Source organism: Meles meles, chromosome 6 (genome assembly GCF_922984935.1).
Source record: "Meles meles chromosome 6, mMelMel3.1 paternal haplotype, whole genome shotgun sequence".
NCBI lineage: Eukaryota > Metazoa > Chordata > Mammalia > Carnivora > Mustelidae > Meles > Meles meles.
This window is the reverse complement of record NC_060071.1, coordinates 103,336,134-103,360,272: the sequence shown is the minus strand read 5'-3', so window position 1 is coordinate 103,360,272 and position 24,139 is coordinate 103,336,134. Positions and strand designations below refer to the sequence as shown.

The following is a 24,139-nucleotide window of genomic DNA, read 5'->3' as shown; positions in this document are numbered from 1 at the left end:
GCTAACTTAAAGTATGCATTTAAAGTCTGACTCAAACTAACAACCAAAATATCTGTTCATTTCGTAACTGGAAATTCTAGCATCTCTCTGGTTTTGGAATTTCATCTCAGATGCCTTTTTTTCCCTTGATATCAAAGAAGATATGTCTGTTGCTGGTTTTTAAATATTTCAGTTAGACCAGCTACTAATCAGCAAGAAAATAATTATTCTATGAGCTAAAGATTTAATTCATCTGCTCTTCCTGATTCTGCATCTGAAATCTAAGTGGAGAATTCTGGTACCTTCTTTGCTCAAACATTCTCAGAAAAATATTATCCCAGAATTGTCTTAAGTATAGAAAGTATCCCAAGATTTATGAGTCAGTGCTGGAAAGAAATGCCAACATGTTCATTCTGAACCAGGATATGAAATAGTGACCTAATGCTCCCCTAAGCCTTTTTAGTACCAATGGTTGTTAATCCCTTAAGTGCCTCTACTCAACCTAAGAACACATTTATCTTTATGAACTCATGTCACATGTAAGAGCCCTGAGTATGCACCAAGGTCATGGGCAAGGTCAGTGTGATGTGAACAGACCTTCTTATAAATCATGGAGAAAGAGCACCCAGAGGTTTGGCTGGGATGCGGATGAGCACACACACTGACTCGCATGTCCTCTGTTCATGCATGTGATCCATTCATGGTTTGGAGTTCTGCAATGCAAGTCTTCAAAACCCATATGTTCACATTTCTCTGCACCAGTGTACTAATGAGAGCTTTGCAGAAATGGCTTGTTGTTCCTCTAAAGTAAAAACTTTCCTGAGATGCCACTTGTGTTGTTCAGCCACACTATAAAGGAGAGACAGTCTCCCAAGGAACATTGAGACAGGATGACTCAGGAGGATTGCATTCCCAGCTACCATAGCTCTCATGGTGAAATATTTCTTTCTTTTCTTCTTGCAATTTTTAAAGTATGGTTGACACCCAATGTCACACTCGTTTCAGGTGGACAACACAGTGATTCGATAAATTGATACATTATGCTATGTATGGTGAAATATTTCACTAATCTATGCCAACAATTCTCGGGGAACTTTGTCACTCACATTACAGAAGCAAAAAGAAATATTCCTCTTGGAATCAGGTGTGGGGACTTCCCTCTAGTACACTATTACTACACACAGGTCTGGAGAGGCAGTGTGCTGTAATTAAGCACACAGCCCCTGGGGCCAGCCTGCTGGGACTCGGACCCCAGCTCTGCCACTTAATAGCCATGAAAATTGTGTTTCTCTTTCCTCATCTATCAACTAGAGATAATAACAACACCTGTTCTTGTGGGGGTACTGTGAAAATCACTTGGGTGACACTCGTGAAGACACCGTTGCAGAATTTAATTTTGAGCCAAAGCTCCAAGGAAGTCAGTAAGGAAGAGAGTAAGAATGGTTGCCTCTTGCAACTAAGAAGAGAATTTTTAGCCCGAAGCTTGATATTATGGGCCAAAAGAATACAAGCAATAGACTTCTGATCAGTCAGTTTCTCCTGAAACTGGAAAAACAAAAACATCTAAGAATGATGGTGAAAGCATTAAGATTAAGACAGCTGCAGCAGCCCAATGACAGAAATTTCAGTAAAATAAAAATTTCTTAGAGTTCAGCCCAGGAACTGTGATGCTATCCATTTCCAAAATACTTCCAAAACAAAGTATTTGAAAATACTTTGGATTCTTATACACCATTTACTTTTTATCTAATAAAGTGAAATAGGGTAATAAAATACCCACTATAAAATCTGTTTTTCTAAAATGTCAGCTTTAGTTTTTGCTAATGAGGCTGTAATTTTGTCACATTTGCCTTTTATATGCAACATCACTTTGGGGTAAATAAGGACATAGAAAAAATAATTCTTAGCACATCGAGAAATAGATTTAGACATGCAAATGTCTCTATGTTCCTTCATTTTCATTTCTCTCTTTCTCTCCCTCTTTCCCTCCTTTTATCTCACTCTCCCTCCCTCATTTCGCTTTTTTTTTTTTTTTGATTCATTTGTTTAAGGTCTGGACAATATTAAAATCTGAAGATTAGTAAGTGGTTAGACTTTTTATTATCTTTTCGGTCTTTTAAAGCACATCCACTGAGGACTTACAAATGAAGCCCTCATGCTTTAATTACACATGACATCATGTATTTCAATTAATCTATTAATTATACCTATGTCTATACAAGGAAATTTAAGTTTCTTATCAGAGACATTGCAAGCATTTACATGATTCAAGTTGAAACCATCTTGTGAGCTTATTCTTTGATTTTAAAATTGATGAAATGTAGACTTGCCTGAAACATGAAAAAGGGAAAATGAAGATTGATAGGGGAACTAATAAAATAAAGAGAGTCCAAGAAATAGGATGTTTTATGGTAGGTTCTGATTTGTAAGGACAGCTCAGAGCAAATATCCCCAAGGAGAATCATTCCATGTCTCTAGAAGTCATTCGAAGAACAGTTTGCTTAAACTTATCATAATTTACGCCACAGTTAATATGTTAAAATTTATTATTTTTATAAGGGAAAAGTGTTTAATGACCAGGTGGTTTCCTAACACATGATTACCTGAAGTTAACCCTCCAATTACAACTGTTAGGCGATGCCTGTTTACGGGCAGAGGATCATTAGGTGTTACATCTTCTCTCTCCTCCCCTTCCCATCCAGTCCTGTAGTCTATTTCTTGAACAAGGCAATGAATCCATCTCCTTTCCTCCAATTCCAGATGTTTGAGGACCTCTGAGGCTATAGAAACCACTCTTTTCTCATAAGACCAACTGAACTCTATGCCATTCAAACCTGAAACGTGATTTCCCTTCCTAAATTCACCACCTCCAATCAACTCGTTATAATTTTTATTTCATTATGTTTGAACTAGTAACTCAGGCATGGTTTTCTTGTGTCAAAGTCTTTTCTTAAGTATAATTGACCTGCCTCACTTCCATATCTCTTGTGTTATGAGCACTGCTGTTATTTCCTAGGTTATCCACCCTAGAACCTGTTTCCTAAATGGCTGTTAAATAAACCATCTTTGGGGTTGAGGTGATGGCAGGGAGCAGATAATTTGATGCATGACACGGAGTCCAATTTTGGTACAGCATACCAGGTGTTCCATAATTAACATTTGTTTGTTTAAATGTCCCTGGATGCCGTCCAAACTGTTCTCTCCTATTGTTAAAGTGCTACAAAAATAAATTAATGGTTTGGTGCTAAACAAAAAAAATTTTTTTAAGGATTTTATTTATTTATTTGACAGAGAGAGAGATCACAAGCAGACAGAGAGGCAGAGCAGAGAGAGAGGGGAAGCAGGCCCCCTGCTGAGCAGAGAGCCCAATGCGGGACTCTATCCCAGGATCCCGGGATCATAACCTGAGCCGAAGGCAGAGGCTTAACCCACTGAGCCACCCAGGCGCCCACTAAACAAAAAATTTTTAAGCAGTTGGTAAAAACATTATTCCCAAATATATACATTGAGTTCATATGTTAGGAACTGAGATTTTTTGTTACCTAACCGTTCTATGTCCATGTGTCTGAAGGCTCAACCACTCTGCAGTTTGAAGTAATAGAAAAGACTGCCAGCACAAAACGGGGACAGGGGATGTTGTGACTCATAGTACTGTGGCAGATTCTCACAAAGTCATAAGGACACCTTGACCCTCCCCTGCCAGGCCCCTTCTGCTGCCATGCTACTCTCCAGGCTCACGGTTAGCTGTTCTGCACCTCAAAGAATGGACCTGAGCTAGCCTAGCTACCGTGGAAAAATGGGGTCAAGTTCCCCAGAAGTCTAGAAATGGAGAAGTCACTGTTTTTATGTCACTTACAACTAAGTTTTCAAAAATCCACTGTTGCAGCTACTTATGTGTACAACACCTTGAGTAGAATCACTGGTAAAACAAACAAACTGCTCAGAATAGGCAGTTCCAAGTTTGCCCTTGACTGGAGGTCAAGGCTCAGGATAAATTTTATGATATGTTTTTCACCCATATTATGGGTTACATGGACTTTAGTGGGCCAGGCTGGAAACCCATCTCCCATTAAAATAGTTCCCTTAGGGATGAGGTCTTCAGTGCTCAAGGGGGTGAGAACAGAGAAATTGTCTCCCCACGATTAAGGTAAGAAGTACTACCACAAGTTTGGGAAAGGGCATCATAGCAGCTCAGGACCCTGTCCCAGTCCTAGAGACTCTGGAAGAGATCCAGTTCAGGTCCCCCGTGGGCTAGTACTGAGTCAAGCCCCATGTTTATCAGGGGGATGTTTCCCATTTCAAGATCCTGAAATGTTTGCATTTCAGCAGAAGCCAGGGTTACATTAATTTCTGTTTAGCTTCCTCTCCAGTCCCTGCAACCCCCATCCTGCAGTTGGAGGAGTGTTGTACCCACAACAACAGCGCCACGCTGTCCTGGAAACAGCCACCTCTGTCCACGGTGCCTGCTGAAGGCTACATTCTGGAGCTGGATGATGGCAATGGTGGTCAGTTCCGGGTAAGTAGAGCATCAGCTACTTGTTAACCAAAGCCAGGGACCACCTCAGAGGACCCATTGTGGGGTCTCAGGCCAAGCTTCCCCACCTCTCCTGAGGCCAGACCATCCTGGCAGGGTCTGCCAGCCCTTCAACGGAGACCTGCATTCACCTTGAACCATAAAAGATGGACGAAGGAGTCTCTGAAGAGAAACTGCCCTCCCCTTCTGAAGAGAAAGCCCTTGTAGACGACAAGTTCTGGAGTCCAACTGCTTGCTCTCGGATCTGGACTCCACCATTTAGCTGTGGGATTGTGCCCACTTCTCACTTCTTTGAGCCTTCATGACCTCACTTGTAAAATGGGAGGTGATAATATTAACACATACCTCACGTATTGTGGTTAAGAGTCCTTTAGATAATCTATCATATAAAATTCTTAGCATGCCAGGATCCCAGACCCCAAGCTGCTTCGTATCCCACCAGAGAGTTATCATTTTAAGGCTGTACTTTGAATACAAATTATTTTTACTCATTACATCAGCATAGTGTTGCAGAAGCCTACAGCTAAAGAGGGAGGCACATGCCTAACCTATGCTAAAGATGCATTATGCTACGATTTATTTTAAGCCTTTGAAATGTCATTCTTCCTCCCGCCCCGTTTCCTCCCCCTTCCCTCTGCACCACCATAAAACCTATACTTCTGTGCCTTTGAGTGTAATCTTGGTGACAGTTCCTCAAGTTACCAGTGGAGTTACAGACAGAACACAGAGACCACACTCATGTTTTCAAACCAATTTTGACAAATCACACTGATGGATAGAGAGCTTGGTAGATATACTATGTGGGTAAATGCCAAGTTAATAATAATAAGCATAACGCTAACTGTAGGCACCCAATTTTAATTTTTTAAGCCCTAACTGCTAGTAATTACCACTCATTAAGGTGCCAGGCCCACGCTAAATATAAGGCATTACATTTGTCAGTTTGTACACATGACCTCCTTACTGGATCATCTTAGCAGCCTCATGAACTGGGTATTATTGTCCCCATTTTACAGATGTCAAAACTGAGACTTGAAAATGCCAATTAGGGGCACCTTGGTGGCTCAGTTTGTTGAGTGTCTAGCTCTTGCTTTTGGCTCAGGTCATAATCTCAGGGTCCTGAGATCAAGTCCTGTGTCAGGCCCCACGCTCATCAGGGGGTTTGCTTGAGATTCTCTCTCTCCCTCTCCCTCCACTCCTCCCCTCCCCCTACTCATGCTCTCTCTCTCTCTCTTTCTCTCTCTCTCTCAAACAATAAGTAATAAAATCTTAAATAAGTAAATAAGGTCAATTAAATGGCTTAGTATCTCACAGGACTTGAATCCAGATCAGACTGCCACCAAAATGCATGCTCCTGACCAGTGAGCGACACTGCCTCCCTCACCCCTCACAAGGGTTGGCATTAAATTGTGGCCTGTTCTTTGTTGACCCTCAGGAAGTGTATGTTGGGAAGGAGACGATGTGCACCGTGGATGGTCTTCACTTCAACAGCACATACAACGCTCGCATCAAGGCCTTCAACAAAACAGGAGTCAGCCAGTACAGCAAGACCCTGGTCCTCCAAACGTCTGAGGGTAAGGCCCTTCAGCAGTATCCCTCAGAGCGAGAACTGCGAGGCATCTAAAGTGGCTGGCAAGCCCGGAGGTAACCCCACCACTGCCCACATTCTGAAGTGTTTCCATGACTTGCTCTGCATTCTGGCACAAAGCCGCTGTTCCTCTCCTGCCGTTAGAGAGCCCATGGTATGTGGATGTGATCAAACCAAAGAGTCCACAGCGGCAGTTCAAATGGCCTGGGGCGTCGGCTTCCTTTGATAACACTCTAAATAAGCTGCAGTTGAAGAAGTTGAAAAAATGAAGGCCTGAATGTCCCCCCCGGTGTGTGAAACAAATGTATTTAGGTTCTAGGGCAGGCTCCCATTCTCCACAAAACACATCACTTGCCAATTTTATCCAGATGATGCTAAATTGCTTTGTAGTCCTTACCTGTTTCTGAGGGTGGGGCGGAGGTTCTTTCCAGCTGTGGATATGTGTGACTGAACATGTTTCCAATGGGTGTGGGATGCTAGAGCTGTTCAGAGAGGGCCTGTCGGCCAGCGTGGACCGCCTTCCATCTCACGCCCAAAGCCGAGGCCGGCGGCACCAGGACTGAGGCTTCCTGTGGGCACCAAACAGGAAATGACCAGCAGCTCCGCATTACCTCGCCATTTTCACCTTTGCCCATCCCTCTAGGCTGGGTTAGGCCACCCAGGGCCACTCTACTGTCATGCCCCAGAGCACTTTGGCTTCTTGGCCATACTGTAAATATGTTGGTCATCAGAGTCAAGCCATTCCTCTCGGAAGAGGGGCTTGTGTTTGATGACCAGGTATAACCTCTGAGGCTTTTAACATTTCATTCTAAAAGCAATCACAGCACATGAAATTAAACCTATGAAGAGATATTTGTGGTCAGTGCCAAAGCATTTTCAGACCTTCTGGGTGTCATTTTAATCACAGAAGTCACCCCCGCTGGCATTCCCCATAACCTCCCTCTGCAGAACTAATTGTGTTGATTTTGTTCAAATTCAAGATGTTAGCTCAAAGAACTGTGGTGGTGTTTTTTTCCCACTTCCCACAAACCTTGGCATACGCCAATCACACTTAAAATGTTTCACATGGTTAAAAACAAGCACAACTTCAAATCCCACAGCAAGGTTGACAGGCCCCTAGCCGTAAAGACCGTGCCTGGGGAGCAGTGGTAAGTCTGTGAGGGTTGCTGTTCAAGGAAAAGGATTCGCTGAAGGAAACATGCCCGCACCACCCATTCCCATCGGGTTCTAGGGATGAGATAGCTACAGACCCCCGAATGACCATTTTAGCAACTTCTCTCTGGGATGACCTCTCTGCTTGAGAGCAGTTGGCTCTTTCCCCAAGTACCCTGCTAAATGCTAAAGCCCTCCAAGAGTTGCCTACATGCAATGCAGAAGGCCCCTCGTGATGATGGCCTCATTTCCCACGTGCGTACAAGGCGGTTTGATTGAAGAGTGAAGTGCATGTCATCAGAGCAGGGAGACAGTTTGCAGCAATGTTGCTAATATGTATCATGAGACCTACTACTTCTATTCATAATACATCATGGAAATCATATTCTTCCGCTAAAATCAGTTACTAGCATAGCAGCTTGAGCATTCATGTTTCTCTTTTCATCCTGCAGGAGGATGTAGTTTCTCAGTTTCTCTTACTGTTCATAAGATTATGGTGTCTAATAAATTACAGGATTGGAACTGCGATCCCTCGTACCACAGTCACAGAACTGGGGGTCATTTTCTAAACGAAACTAACGGAACAAGTCCTCTTCCAACAAAGAAACTGTACTGTAGAAATTAATTTCCTCCATGAATTTTATATATTGTGTACAAAATATAAGGTATGTATCTAAATACAAAGAAAACCTTATCATCGTGTAGATATATCAGTATTCTCTGTTACTGCACAGAAGTGATTTTCTCATGATGAAATAAAGTTCACACACATACTTTCTCCATAACTTTGGTTTGTTCTATTTGTTTCTCCCTCATTCTAACTCATCCACATGGTGAGACAAGGTTTAGAAAGCACGAAAAAATATATAATGAATAGCTAATTTAAAAAAAAAGATTTGATTAAAAAGATCAAAAAGATTTGTAACAATAGAGAAAGCCTATAGAATTAAAGAACTATGTATATATTTTTTGTTTTTTGGTTTTTTTAGAAATCAGTGAGAAAAATGCCATTGACAGGGTTTAATACATTAACTGAACTTATATTGTACTCTATTAATCTTCCTTCCTACAGTTCCTGGAAAGGTTTGCTTTGGAAGTTTATTTTCTTTGCTGCTCTTGGGAATGGCGTGGCGGTTTGTTTCGGCTTTCTACTGTAACAAGATGTTTTGCGGTCCTCTTAGCAACAGCTAAGCCTTTCCCCAAGTTCAAAACAAAAGTCTGTATTACAGAAGGGTCCAATTCATATATGATAGCAAGTCTCATTTGTATGTACCTGCATTTAGTCCGAGGTTTAAACCACTTGTCACTTATATTCTTTGAACAATCCTAAAACCATCTGCTGACTTACAGGTAACATTATGCAGGGGAGATTAGAGGTCTATGTTTTTATAAATGCTGATCATTTTCTCCAGAAGCAGTTCTGCTTTTTATCTATTTATTGGGCTGTGCTTGGTAAAGGCTCACTGTGTGCTATACTGTGGGTATAGAGGGGTGAGGAGGTGTCCCCCCCTGCTTGTATGAGCTCACAGTCTAGGAAGAGAGGCAGGCCTTAAAAGACACATGACTAGTTACATACTTGCAAGTTAGTATTATCACTGGGAAGGAAGGAAAGGGGACTAGTAGGAAGACATAATTTGTATCTGGGAATCAGTCAGGAAAATAATGAAAAGTAATTTAATTCAATGGAAATTATAAAGAAAGTGTTATTAAAAGGGAAAAGGAAAGGAAAATGCATCATTAGATGAGTTCAAGTGTGATTCGTTCCCTGAAAGCAGAGTTCTCGGAGTGCACCTAAGACAGCCATGCACATAAAGCCAGCTGCAGATCTCAACCCAACTTAAGATCTCAACCCTGACTTAAGAAGAAATAGAACTGTCAGCAATTAAGAATCTTGATGAAATTTTAAAATGAGGGCCCACAACCCCAGTTGTATATATTTTTTAAGTAATCCACTTAATAGCCATCATGGCTGTGTCATGGTCTTTGAAACCATCGGCAAAAGAATACCTGTTATGTAACAAGGCCTTCTTCCCACATAGTTCTGGGGCTTATTCTGTCGGAGACTCTACTCCTGAAAGAGATTTGTTTTTAGATGAGACTGAGAACAGAATCAGTAATTTTCCCGTTCATTTTTCCCTGTTTTCCCTCTGCCTATCTGAACAGACTAACTTTTTTCTTTTTCTTTAATCTGGAAAGAAAATAAAATAGACCACAGGTAACATTCCTGGGGCTCAAATAACTCAAGACTATTAGGTGACTGAAAAGAGAGGGTTTCTCTCTGACCCCCTCTCAGTGGGGAGAATTGCCAGGGAATGGCTTCTCTCAGTCTTAGTGGAGAAGGGAATCCTTCAGGGGAGTGAGAACAGGAAGGGTATCACCCTTGAGTCTATCAATACTCTCGCACACAAATCTTGGTATTTTCCTTGGACAAATTCTTAGAGTTGGAATTACCAGACCAAGGAGCATGAACACTTTTGAGGCCCTTGATCTGTGTTTCTCAATTGCTTTCCAGATAGATTTTACACCAGAAATGTTTGAACCATTCCATTTTTAAAAATCACCTCAATTCTGCTATTTAGAGTTTAATTTTGCCTAAGAAGCAGCCCCCAAAAGTGGAAGTGTACCTAAAACAGGACTTTTGAAATTTATGTTTTCATAGAAATAATATTCTGATTGTTTTACATGCAAGAGCTACATGAAGTTAGTTGCAACATATTGCAAAGAAAGTGAATATGATCCAAAAAGGAGGGAAGACTTCCCAGAGTATAGAGAGACAGACAGACAGAAATCCAAACACAAGGAATAACTGTATACAAGGCAAAAGCTTCAAAATCTGCCTGAGCTGACTATGATAACATATGATATCATTCATTCAAAAAACATTAATGGAGCATCTCAGTTGTGTCAGGCACTGTGCTGGGCTCAGGATCACAAAGATGCATGAGGCATGACCCCTGCCCCCAGAGCTTATGGGCTTCATCTTCCTTCTCCCTGAGTTCCATGGCATCTGACTCAGAACACCTAAAAACTATGCTACCTCACCTCCCTAGAGCTAGGATATCCACCCTGCAATCTAGATAGTCATCTTACAATCAAGAAGTGACAATAACCTCTGATTGTGATGCTGAAAAAAAAAGAAGAAAAAAAGTCAAAGTTAGGTGTAGACACTCCTGTGCTATCCTTACAGCAGGGCCCCTGATCTCCTCTGGTCTTGCTATTCTTACTTTATGCACGAGTACACTGAGCTCATGACCCACTCGGGAAGACCACAGCAGACTAGGAACATCACATTAGAAGAGAGAAGAGGGACTGGTGAAGAGGGAAGGTAACTGGGAAAACTGAGAATGACCCCTCCCCGCCAAAAAAGTCAAAAGACCGCATTCTGTGGCTTGTGTTCCTATTAAGAAAGTTAGAAAATATATTATGAACTGTAAAAATATTTCCATCTAACATTTAAAAGTCAGTATATTCCCTTGGTAATGGATATTAGGTATATCTCAGAAGGCTTTATAGAATCACAATACAAAATGCCATGAGAAACTATTGCAATAAACTCTATCTCATTTTGTGTCAAGCTTCTAAGAACTTTCTTCATTGCCCACTAAAAGATTCCATGGAAAAGTGACAGCCAGCAAGTATTTTTAAGGATACTGAAATCCAGTAGAAGAACTATATAAAAAACCATCCATTCTATGTTTCACTATAAGATCCTAAGGGAAAACTAGTTTTTTCTATTCACCCTAAAACAGCTATAAAGACTCTAGACTACACCTCTGTGCCCACTAATGCAAATCCCGCTCCTGTTCAGATATCGCAATATTCCAGATTTACCCTGTGTATTAATTTCCTATTGCTGCTGTAACAAATTACTACAAACTCAGTAGCTTAAAATAATGCAAATTTTATTATCTTACAGTTCTTTAGGTCAGATTCCTAGATGGATTTCACTAGGCAAACAGTGTGGTGTTGATGGGGCTGCATTCCTTCAGGTAGTTCTAGAGGAGAATCTGTTCTCTTTCCTTCTCCAGCTTCTAAAAGCCACCTGTGTTCCTTGGCTCACAGCCCCTTCCTCCATCTGCAACGCGAGAAGTGTAGCAGCTTCCAATCTCTTTCTAACTCTGCACCTCCTGTTTCCCTTTTATAAGGACCCTTGTGATTACCTTGGGGCCATCTGGATAATCTCTCCATCTCAAAATCCTTACCCTAATTACATTTGCAAAGGACCTTTTGTCATGTAAGGTAAGAGATTGCAAGGATTATATGACACAGACATTTTTGGACAAGCCATTATTCCACCTCCCACACTCCAGGAGGAAGTATTATAATTATTACCTCATCCTCCATAAGGGAAGACAGCCTTTGAGAGGTTAAGTGACATGTCAGACCCTGGCCTTCCAGCCTGCACTGCCCAGCACAGTGCACTTCAGTGCTGACATTAGAACAGCACTATTTGCACTCAACTAAAAGGAAGGAAATGGGGAAATCTATCCTAAGTCTGTTTGCTAAGTGTGTGAAAACATCTTGTCCAAATGAAGCATCATTATGTAGCTGCCTCATGTGATCATCCAGAAATCCCAGCAAGAAATGGACTCTAACACTTTCCAAGAGTCATGTTAGAATTTGGGTGAAAAAAATAACATTCTTCCTTTAAGGAGGAGGTGAGAAGAGGCTGTCCTTTCCAGCATCAAATCCAAACTCCTACTCAGGTCCTGTCCTTCTCTTCTGTCTGTGCACCTCCACTTTCTCACCCACCCACCCTCCCTCCCCAGGATAAGTGTTCATGTAGAGAGGCCCTTCTCCCCTGCTGGGATCAGGAACTGCTTTTGGCTGGCAGTGACAGGTGGCTGCTTGGGAAAGAAAGGAATGTTGGAGCCAGATCTGTGAGGTCCTTAAAAGACCCTACCAAATGAGGTCTGGGTCTTGAAGCTCTGCTCTGGTTGAAATCACAAAGCCATTTATTGGCAAAAGCTCTCAGCCCTCCAGATCTCAACAGTGAGGAAACTGGAGAGAAGGTAAACTGTGATAAATGTAGAATCAGGCTTTAGACAAGATGCTCTCAAGCATCTTCTTAGTTGAATGTCCACAGGAATCCTCTCCCTAACACTTTTCAGGATTGTCTTCTCTAATGACAATAAGAGGGTTAGAATTCTTGAAATTATGTCTTAGAAGATGCTTTCTAAAAGGGGGCATAGAAGATGTTCATAAAATTAAAATGCCTATTTTCCCCTATTAGACTATTACTGTCACATTACCCCTTCCAATGTGATAGCTCCTTCTCCCACACATTGAAAGAAATAACCAAAAGAATGTTCAGTGGTATAAGCAGAATATGGCCCCAGAATAGCCCCAGATGCATCTGTCCAAAATCTCTTTGCAGATTTGTTATAGTTATATTGGAGCAACGTAAGTACTGTTTTCTTAAACCCTGGTGTACTAAACCTGCCCCACTCCCAGAGAAGTTGTAACCTTGGGGTGGGGAAGATAATCCTTTGCCTTGCAATCCCTAACCACCCCAGTCCATAGAACTGCTCCATTTAGAGAAGAAAGATTCACCCTCACTCAATACAGGTCAAAGAATGATATTCTTAGGATTGAAAAGTACAGGATTGAAAGAATGATATTAGGTTCATCTGCACAAATCTTGGTCACTCCTGAGACCACTGGAATGTGTCCATGACCCATGGCCTAAAGTTTACCTTTTATACATTTTCAAGGCACAAAAGAGAAGCAATGGCCTTGTCACTCCCAAAATTTTATCCCCCTGCAATTGATCCTGCCTGGGTCCCTCTCCTGTCCTACCACAGTGGGCAGTGTGACTTGGGATGTGTCCCTTAACCTCTCTGGATTTCAGAAGTTTTTGTTTTATTGTTGTGTTTGGGGAAGGGAGTGTTGGGAGGGATTTCTTGGTTTAGAGGGGGGTTTGTTTTGTTTTTGTCTCTAAAACTATGGACTTAGAGCATATAACCTCCAGGTTCTTTATAATTTGTACCTCTGGCTTTCTTGTTTGGTTTATTTCTTCAAAACTACTGCTGAAATCTGTCAACTGTTTACGAAAATGTGTTGAATAGGCATAGACACCTCCTGCCTCCTGCAAGGATCTTAATAGGTCTTAAAGATCTGCCTGTGATAATGAGAATTCAACACTAATAGAAAACAGTTGATAAAGGATCATATAGGGGAGAGTATATTGTCCACCAGAAATCATCTTTCCTATGTCTCTGCTTTATTTTTCCCGGTTCAGAACCTCAGAGCTCCCAAAACATTAGTTAGAAGAATGTGCATTTCCAAAACAAAATCCTCAAGGTAGGTAAATCATACCTGAACAAATTTGGGTAGGTTTTACAAAATCCAAAGTGAGAGGCATGCTAGTTTTCAGAGCCCAGAAAAGAGAAATACTCAGATCCTTTTAATTTTGACAACATGCATGACATCCCAAGGAATTTCCTCAATTTTTCTATAGAACTAAATTGGATCCAGACCCTATCTTTGGTTCTGGGCAATATGCTTTGCAGTTGACAAGCAGATGAGTCCTTTGGAATCTGTTGTGTGTATTTGAAATGCAGGAATTTTTAGTTCTTCTGATGGCAGTTACTTAGAAATAATGCTATGGTATTCTAAACTGGAGTGGAGGATTTGGTGACAGAGCATGCAGCTGTCCCAGGGGTGTTTAAGAGACTATTTCTTCTCTTAAAAGGAATTTTTTTCAAAACAAATTTGTTTCTTACCTCTCAACTGCAGTTAATGCCACACTGAAGAGAGCTTAAAATACCATGTTTCATTGTAACTCATGTACCAGTTGGACATAATTATACCTTCAGATGCTTATTAGATCATTTAAGGAGACTCAGCCTCCTTCATTCATTTGTCTCTTTAAAATCTTCCCCCCAAAAAGCAAATTATTTTACAGCTGGTTTATAATTGAGCTGAAACTCAACTTAACTGCTGCCTGTGCAGTTCTTACTGACATATCTTGTCTTACTGGGCTTTGAAATACAACTGTCTTGCTGGACCAGCACTCACGGGCTGCCTGAGATATGAAGCTGTACCCGACCAGACAAAGAGATAACCAAGAATTCTACCAGTCACAAAGAAAGCTGCATTAGCATACACTGTCAGAAGGAAGCCCTGTTGGTTTGCTTTTCCTCTTTGAATTCCAAAAATGACACCTCACAGACTAGTGAGGAATATTTCCAAAATATTCTACCACACTACAGAAATCTTTCATATTCAGTACATGTTGGAATCCGTCAAGAAATTCTGCCCCTAGAAGATGTTGTCTAAATTATTCTCTTTCTTGTGGTCAGCTCTCCTTCCAAGTTCATGTTTCCCAGCTGCTCAGTTTTAATACAATGTCTGGCACATGGTAAGTGTTTAATAAATGTTAACTAATGAACAAGTAAAAGAAGTATGTACCATTAGCCAAACAGGAGTATACCACCTAGACATTCTTTTTTCACTTTGAACCCAAAGTCAGTAAATAATACGTGTGATGCCCAGCAGGTCTTCACTTTGATAATTCTTGATGGCTTCTTTTAAGCATAGGCCTCGACTCCAAAATTCAGCCAGTCCTGGGTGGGAAGGGAAAGCAGTCTATGTCAAGGACAAGAGGAAAATGGTGGCCAATGACAGAGTTGATGGAAAGTATGTCTTGACATATTCCCATTATGAGGACTGTTCCCACCGCGCAGTTACAGCTGTGCCTAGAGTCACCACGCCAGTGTTCAGCCAGCATTTTACTGCTCTTGCCATTCGTCTTCCCTGATCAGCTGCTTTTACTCAACAAAACTACTCAGCAGACAGGATCACTGCATATCATCAAACAAGACATTTAGAATCTTTTAAAGTACAACTTGTCTTTCTCTAGTGATCTGTACATTAAAAATTAATAACAGTGATCCTAGATATTAGCTATGACCTGGAACATAGCTTTTGTATCATGTATAGTGATGGGGGGAGGGGAGGGAATGTGGGGGTGTGAGAGATAAACCCCACTCCTATTTGTCTTGGCTACGAACATTAATGGCTGAGAAGTCTTCTCCAGATCTCAATAGTGGTGCTTTCAAGAGGAGGTGACAAAGTGGGATGTATTCTTCCTGCATCCCATGGGTATAAACATAGAATATACCCTTGGGTGGCTCTGTGTATGTTCATTAGTTAAATCACACATTGTTGTGTGATTTAACTAAACCAGGGAGTGGCAATACTATACCCAATGTTGTCTTAGTGTCTTTGGTTCATGTTTTTGAATATGTCGAGTGGGGCAAGACAAGGAGAGTTAAGATTTTAAATTCAGAGCATAGAAAAAGGATAGGAAATAGATTCTTTTTAGCCCAGAAAAGGGAAGATTTAAAGGGTATTGGTGACTGCCATCCAATACTTGAAGAATAGTAGTCTTGGTCCCAGATAGTAATGCTACATTTGATGAGTGGAGCTCTTAGAGAGGCATATCCAGACAAATACAAGCAATAACTATAACCTGGAGGGGACTGCCCAGAGGCAATGAGTTCCTCAACACAGGATATTTCAAGGGGAAGTTTGATGATTGCTCCTTAGATGTTACCCAGGGTCTTCCTCTGCAGAGACTCCTGTAATCTAAGATAGTATCAAGTGACAGAGATGACTTATAGGCAACCGACCAAATATTTGCACTGTGTGCCCATGGGGAGGGCATAAAGGGACACTGCTTGTTTAGTGTGGCTGGGATTGGATGGAAAACAGTCTCCCTCTTGTAATTCATTCAGGAAGTTTTCATGATGAGTTAAGAAATTTTTTTAGGAGCTCCTTAAAGAAAATGGGGTAAGAGCCCAGCTGAAGGGTATGGGAGGCCATAGGTGGGGGAAAAAAAAGATGGAGATGGAGATGGTTGGATAAAGTGGGTATTAAATAAGCTTGCCTCAAAAAAGAGGGCATAGTTCAAAATGAGAGGAGTCAAGGAATATTGGGTCATCAATAAATAATGGATCCACATAAAAGGGTAGGAAAACAATAACTATTTTAGTGTCAAGTTATTAATCCCATGAATAACCATAACTACTCTCAGGCCCCGCCCCACAGAATGGTGCCATTACCAACTCGGTACTCAGAGTAGGAAAGGTGAGTATGTTTCATGATGGCTCAGATATGCTCCCCAGGGTCTGGATTCAGTATACATCTCTTCATTGGTTTTCAGATGATGACTTGGAGGTTCAATAAACTCTAGAATTCAATAAACTATGTATGTCCTTTCCCTTCACTTTTAAAGCAACGATTATTTTCAATATAATGAATTGATTGCTACCACCTGGAAAAAATACACTTCCAAGCAAATTCTTTTCAATAAAAAATCTTTTAGGGGTGGCTGGGTGGCTCAGTGGATTAAAGCCTCTGCCTTCAGCTCAGGTCATGGTCCCAGGGTCCTGGGATTGAGCCCCACATTGGGCTCTTTGCTCAAGCAGAGAGCCTGCTGCCTCCTCTCTCTCTCTGCCTGCCTCTCTGCCTACTTGTGATCTCTGTCTGTCAAATAAATAAATAAAATCTTTTAAAAATAAAATAAGATAAAAAATAAATAAAAAATCTTTTACTGACATAAATATGGCCTCCTCTCCCTAAATGAAGCCCACGTCAGTTTGTGGTGCTCTGCTGGATTTCAAATTTCCCATTAGATTAAAAGATTAATTCCCCCTTGAGATAATTATAATAGGAATCAATTCTGATTTACTATTTTTGAACAAAGAAATGGCCATATATGTCATGTCATCCAAATTATATGAAGTTTAGGTAGAAGAAACTTTGAATATATTATTACTGGGAATACCACACCTTAACTCCATGAGTAGCGGTTCCTTTTCTCTGAGATCTTTGTATAATTTTCTTTAAAAAAAAAAAAATTCCCCAAGGATAAGAGTAAAGCCTGAAGAACTAACTTTAATATTGTAAATGCAGAAACTAAAATGGGGCTGACTTTCAGCAGTATTCAATTAAAACTAGCCAACGGCCTTGTTCTGAGCTTTTCAAGTAGGATCATGTAACATACACACACTCCAGTTATTTTGCCTTGAACATGCCCACGGTAGCATTTTGATAGGACATTTTGATATGTTTAACAGGAAGAAGCATTCTGACAGACTCAAACCAGACAAATATTCCCAGGAACATCCTCTGGCCACCAAGACAGAATTATTTTTTTTAATGAAAAGATCATTCTTTAGTTTTGGACATAGAATATTACTATCATGTCATCTCTCTTTCTTAAAGTATTATTGTCACACTGTGTTCTAAGAAGGTCCAGACTGGTGAAACATCTACCTCTGACCAGACCATCCTACTGCCTAGAACCAGCTATTGTTTGACAAAAGAGAAAGGAGTGACTTTAGTCATTTAGTGATGTTTGCGCCAGACCCAAGTATCTGAAAATAAAGACATTTGTGCCACCCACACACCTCATCATGGCCCCACAGACTGTTATTATTAGAAAACCAAAGCTGCTCAAGTGGCATCCCTGGGGTCTGATCCTAATTCAGAAACAAAGGTAAGGCTCCTTCCCTGATTCTGTTTTTCAGCCCTATCTTCCTCTCCTATTCAAAGAGCAAGTGTTGAGTGTGTTAGGCTAGAAAAATCATCTCGTCCATTCAGAAATGGAAAAATATATATAAGAGAGAAAAGGGAAAAGTATGGAAAAGTTCAGAATTTGTTAAAAAAAAAAAAAAAAGATGATCATCTCCTAAATAGAAACTCTTTAAGAAGCTGTAAGTCCTACAGGTAATAACTTCCAAGGTAGCCGAAGGGGGTGAAGTATCACTCTTGGTCCTCACTGGGTAAAATCTACCCTGAAGTTTCTAAATTCGACTACAAAACATTGAATGAAAAGGAACCCTTCTAAAATACCTTCTCTACCACTAAAAATTGGGGGAAATGAGAGCAACTGTCTGTGATGTTTGAGGTGTCCTCTGGTCTTGAGTCCTGGCCTGCTGAGAATACCCTCCCAGCCCCAAGCCACTTTGGTTTTGTTAATGCCTTGTGGCACCTGCGGGAGGGATGAGGCTTTGTGCAAATGCATTGGTAAGGCAGGTCTTGGGGAACCATGCTTGGGCAGGTAGCAGATTTCTGATCTCTAGTTTGCATTGATCTTACATCTAGACACCGATTCAGAAGAACAGACACTCCCTTTTCCAGTGCCTTCGGAAAGATTGCCGCTCCGTAGAATGAGTCCTTTCTCCTCCACCCTTAATCTACAACCCAGCTTTCCCGGGAGATCCTACTTTGATATCCGATCCTCACCCCACCAGCTGAGCTTGCATTCCTCTTTGCAGTCTCTCAATGCACCGGGTGAGCCGAGCTCGTCTGACCTTTCGCCTTGATCTCTCTGTGCCTCGATGGCATCTCCGAAATACTTGTTTTGTTCTTGCCATTCATGTGCATGGAGAGGGCGATGAGCTGATCTCTATGTCTGTGGCCTGCTTCTGGTATGAGGAGGGTTTGGATGCTGGAGCTGTGTGGCGTTCTTGTTTGTGTGGTGTAAGGCCCAACCATCTAGCTGTGGTCAATGTATAATGGCATTGGAAAGTGACGAGTGAAGTTGTTCTTTTTGCACCAGCTGGTACCGCCATGGATGACCTGCTCTGTCATCACATGCAGTGACATAGCACGGCATAGGCGCTGGCTGAGTGGAGGCTGTGGCCTTAGTCTGGGGTTTGCAACCCTGCTGTATCCAGGAAACCAGCTGTGTCTGGGAGACTGGATCAGTGCATCCAGCCCGTAGTGGTCTGATTAAACATAGACTCAAGAGATCTTTATCGAAAAATAAAGTAAAAACACAGCAGACAGCATCCCACAAAGCAGCCAAAGCAGAGAGCAGAACGTGAAAGTATTTTCTGCAAAAGCCTGGGCTTGCTGGTAGGACAGTTCCGCTCATGGCGGATTTTTCCTAGCAATGGGAAGGGAACATCACTAGCCAAATTAGAAACCCTTAACTGGCCTAAGGCCTAGGGATCCAAGTCATGGCCAAAGCTGGCTTCCCCCAAGTTTCGCACAGCCAAGCAGGTTGGGAGAGAGCTTTAGATTGATTTCAGGGAAGCTAGACATGCATTATTGTGCAATCGACTCTGTCTAGCCAACAGAATCCTAAAACATCTATGATGCAGACCTATTTGATCTCTTCAGGACTATATTGTAATCGTGAATACACGTGATGCACATTTCACATTTCCAAAGGTTTCGTTTTTTATTTTATTCTTTTTGCTCATCCCACATCCCGGAATGAAGAAGGCCACAGCATGACAGTGCAAAAAGGATGCAGGGACTTCAAGCTCTCTTTAAAATGACATTTTTCTTTGTGCTTTTGTTTCTTATTGTTTTTCTGTGCACTACTGGCTTTCAAACATGCTTTGTTATGGAACTCTTTTCACTTTGTGTCCAATGTACTAAAATACTGTTATAGTCTTTGTAATGTATATTGTCTCAAGAATAAAATGAAATGTGAGTCTGAGGATGCAAGATGGCTGTGTTTAACAGCATTGTTCTAGTTGTATCATTGACTCTTAAATGTATGGTGGTATGTTTTCAATAGTGTAACAAGATTTTGGAACACGTGTTTTGAAAAAGACTTGCAGAAGGCATGATTCATTTAAAATTTTTAAAGCCCTGTTCAGATTCTATAAATTCATTTCCAAAGTGGGATATGAGATTCAGCTTTAAAACTCCTTGTTTTCCAGTCCTCACTATGCTCTAACCCGTGAATAGGAATTTTAAAGTGATCGTTGGTAGAAGCTAGACATAAAATTCAGCCATGAGTTGGAAGAAAATGATTTTTTTGTATGTGAATTCATCCCAGAGTAAAATAAAGTAAACAAAAGTAAGGACATACTTTACAGTTTTGTTTTTGACTCAATCATTAGTCCTTTTTTTTTAATAGTAAGTTGCTGTATTCCTTCTAAAATTCTTTTAATTCAGTGTATTATCTTTCGATTGTTTTAGAAGTTAGTGTATAAACATTTCTGAGTTTAAAAAAAAATTAAATGATTCTTTCTAAGGGATACCTGAGTGCTCATCAAAAATACATTTGCCAGATCAGTTCCAACACCACTTGAAACTAGAGGTCATACACCTTGGAATATTTTAAGACCACACTGCTTCCTCCACCCAACCCAGCTTCTCATGGGTTCCAAATCTTGAGGAAGGAGGGGTGGGAAATTTTCACAGGTGATTCTAGTGCCCACCCCCGCTTAGGTGAGAAGAATCGATGTAGTAAAATGATCTAAGAAGATGAAGTCATTTGTTTCACTACATTTAGTTCATACCATTATTAAAAATTATCAGATATTTTATTAACATACAGGTTACATCCTAGGTTCAGTCCCACATATGTGTATCATTTAACTTAGGCCCAAGTCACAACAAATGCCTTCTAGTTACCACCAGAGTTAGAGGTGCATGAAGTAGTGTTAGAGAACAGAGTTTTTATCAAGATCCAGTGATATCTCCTCACCTCTCACATTTTTCTTCTTTCTTTATTTATTTTGCTTCCCTCCAGCCCCAAATATTTCCCCTTTCTAAATAGTAAGGCTTCTGTTTAGTACACAAACTTTAGTGGAAAAGATTGAGCTTGGGGGCTAAGAAAAATTTAAGCTGCCTAGTTTAGAATCAATTGAAAGAGGATTTATTAAATGGGGGGGGGGTGTACTTTTCATTTGGGAAAGAGCAAGAGAAAAGCCTTTTTATACCCAGCAAAGTTAACTAATATAAAATGGGCTTCAGTTTTTCATGAATCAGGCCTCTGGTGATTCATTTCAGCTGGTGTTTTTTAAGTGTGTACAAATACTGTTTATCCTCCTGGTTGCTGCTTCATAGCTTTGATGTGTAGTATCTCTTTATAGGATGCAGCTTTGAGCCTCAGTCGGCACCTTACTCTCAGTTAGGCAAGTACACCTATATCATGATTGTCATCTTTGACTTGTGTGGTTGGCATGCTCAATTTCCTCCACCAAATAAATGGCGGCAGCTTATTGTATGTCAATAAAATTGTCTGATTGTCATGAAAATCCCCCATTAGAACACTTTCCCCTGTACTTAGAAAAGTGTATTTTTAAATCTTACACCTAAAAGAGGATTGCATTCCCCCAGTTTTCTTATACGTCAATGCAGCGCACTCTTTATGAGTACTAATGTGGGTTAAGGTACAAGTCAGACCGACAGTTGTAGTGTTTGTAGTGTTTGAAATCAAGCCCTTTTTTGGTATGAGTCTATCAAAAGAGATGTGTTTTCTTATCAATGTCAATTTTGCTTCCTGTTTCTCTCTCCCATGCCTTTCACTTGGAATGACAACAGTTGACATTAAAAAGCTGTTGGCAGGTATGGAATAACCTTATTCTGTTACAAATAGCAAAGACCAAAGTGCATGTGAGATGGCTCACAGGTTCAATAAATCAGCAATGACATCTCTCCGGAGTGTGTTATTGGTAGGCAGCATTTAGAACTTGGGTCAGAACGATGCGTGCAAAGATGTCATTCTCTCTTCACCTAACGCCAAAAATACCTACTGCTCCAGCAAAATAGTTTACATGTTAGTGTTAGGAGTAACATGCAAACTGTTATTTTTAAGGTACGAAGGAAGCGACCCGTCTCGTGTCCAAAGTCACACTCATGAAAATTATTTCATGTTGCCGATAGCTTTGCAGGCTTTGAGCTTCCACTAGCGCTGAGGACGTTTTCAAAACAATTAGATGTCAGCACTTCTGCCGAAGGGACATTTCCTGGTTTCACTCAGTGTGTTTTATCCCTCCTCCATCTAGGACTGTAGATCCTAGCCTCCCCGCCTCAGGGTAACACAGGCATCTTAGCGCACCCTCTCCCTTTATGTCTCCGGTGTACTGTTGTCCCAGTCACCGGGTGAAGGGACTTGCACCTTCCAAAATCGATGCCACTTCACTCCCGGATCACCTGGTTGGGAGTGCAGTCTGAGCCAGGTAACCCCTGCTGAAACGGTCTTGTGTCCTCCGTCTGCTTTGGGTGCAGAGAGTACCACCTCCCAGGATGTGGCCCCTGTCTGCTCACTCACAGCCCCCTGTGGCCCCGGACACCTCCTTCCTGCATGGCAGCATGAAAACGGGACACGACACTCCCCCCCCCCCCCCGTGCAGGGGCGTGTTGCACTGCACAGAGCTCTTCGGGTCAGCCTTGGTAACCCCACTCCCTTCTCTTGTTCCCAGTGGCCTGGTTTGCTTTCGACCCTGGCTCGGCACACGCTGACATCATCTTCTCCAATGACAACCTGACAGTGACCTGCAGCAGCTATGATGACCGGGTGGTGCTGGGGAAGACCGGCTTCTCCAAGGGTGTCCACTACTGGGAGCTAACCGTGGATCGCTACGACAACCACCCTGACCCTGCCTTCGGCGTGGCTCGCATGGACGTGATGAAGGATGTGATGTTAGGGAAGGATGACAAAGCTTGGGCAATGTATGTGGATAACCACCGGAGCTGGTTCATGCACAACAACTCGCACACCAACAGGTACCCAGCAGCCCCCAGACTGAGCCTTCTTCATGTTGGCTTCTGGTAAAAATGAGAGCCCAAGTTCAGAGTCCTATTAAATTGACAACATTCAGGCAGCCAGGCAGGTGGTCTCCAGTAAGTGACACAGGAGTTCTACTACTCTTACCTGAGTCCTTCTCAGGGGTTAATTGATGGATTGATGGATTGATTGATTTTACGTTTGCATAATGCCAGAGATATGGGCCCTTTCCTAGGTCCTTCACCATGGCTAATAACTAAGACTCCCCATGCATATCTATTCCAGGAAAATATCCTAGGATCATAAAATCCAGACCTACAACTTACCAGGAGAGCCTTTCAGTTTTTCTGAACCTTTGTCTCCAAATCCGTCAAATTAGGCTAATTATATTTTTCCAGATGGGAGTGTTCTCCAGATTAAATGAGATATGTGAGAATGCCTCACATCAGAGGCAGCTGAAAACAGAAGCCATTGTTCTTCTTGTTAGGATTATTATCAATACCACTGCCCAGAATAGAAACCATGCATTAAACTTAAATCTTATGGATACCAGTTTTGATAGCTTTAGAATTTGTAGGACTCTCCTATTACCATATAAATTCAGAACGCCCAGTTTTCTGGGGAAGAAGAATGTAGTCATCTCCTTAGGTTTGCCTCGAACACCAAAATATAGGCAATTATCACTTAACCCGAACTCTATTTTTTTCCCTAGACTTCCTTTATCTTTTGGTTTGTGTAAGTAGAGAGGTAGAGGAAAGCGAGTCTGGCAGTAGTACCCTGGTAGACTCCACTGTCTCAGTTTTTTCTGGAAGGTCATCGCTGCTCCTTCTCTAGTCAGTAGGATTCCTAGGACCTCCACTTCCCATTCCCTTGGACATTTTCTATACACACCCATCTGGGTGTCTGTTGTTTGCTGATAATCCCTTACAGTGAACACACATACGACTTCAGCCCGATATCAAACCCATCTGGGTGTCGATAAGTGGGCAACTTTGGTGATTTACATTTGGGGAAGTCCTCAGTCACTAGAGTCATCATACCATTCCCCCCTGTACACACTTACTTTTCCCTTCTAGCTTCTTTATTTTGGAGTGAAGGAGTAAAAAATAACACAAGGGTCACACTATGCAAAGAAATACATTCTTAAAGTTGAGCGTGTCTGCTTGCGTGCAAACTGTGCTCTCATTGTTGAAGTTGTGAATTAACAAGATGCGATTTATAAACCTGTCCTTTGATGATTATGTACAGTCTGTATTCTACATGCTGGGGGGAAATAACAGCACTTAACCAGTTTCTGCTCTGCTGAGATGAGGATGGAGTTCAATATTGGCAGACCTCCAAGATCAGGGTGTAAGGCAAATCTGATCATCCACATTGATGACTTTTGTGAAAGCATTAG

General features: G+C 41.5%; 1 protein-coding gene across 10 annotated transcripts in view; it reads left to right on the top strand.

Annotated features, from left to right (window-relative positions):
• The window catches only part of TRIM9 (tripartite motif containing 9), a 108,431-nt gene that overhangs the window by 79,213 nt on the left and 5,079 nt on the right, over positions 1–24,139 (top strand). For 3 of the 10 annotated variants that reach the window (XM_046007440.1, XM_046007436.1, XM_046007438.1), the window contains exons 6-11: positions 4,338–4,495; positions 5,949–6,087; positions 18,369–18,557; positions 21,104–21,145; positions 21,555–21,578; positions 22,436–22,739. In XM_046007440.1, coding sequence (XP_045863396.1) covers positions 4,338–4,495; positions 5,949–6,087; positions 18,369–18,557; positions 21,104–21,145; positions 21,555–21,578; positions 22,436–22,739 — 856 coding nt within the window. Of the gene's footprint in view, positions 1–4,337; positions 4,496–5,948; positions 8,039–18,368; positions 18,558–21,103; positions 21,146–21,554; positions 21,579–22,018; positions 22,740–24,139 lie in introns of those variants that run through there. The other 7 variants (XM_046007439.1, XM_046007437.1, XM_046007442.1 and 4 more) reach the window with 5 other exon arrangements.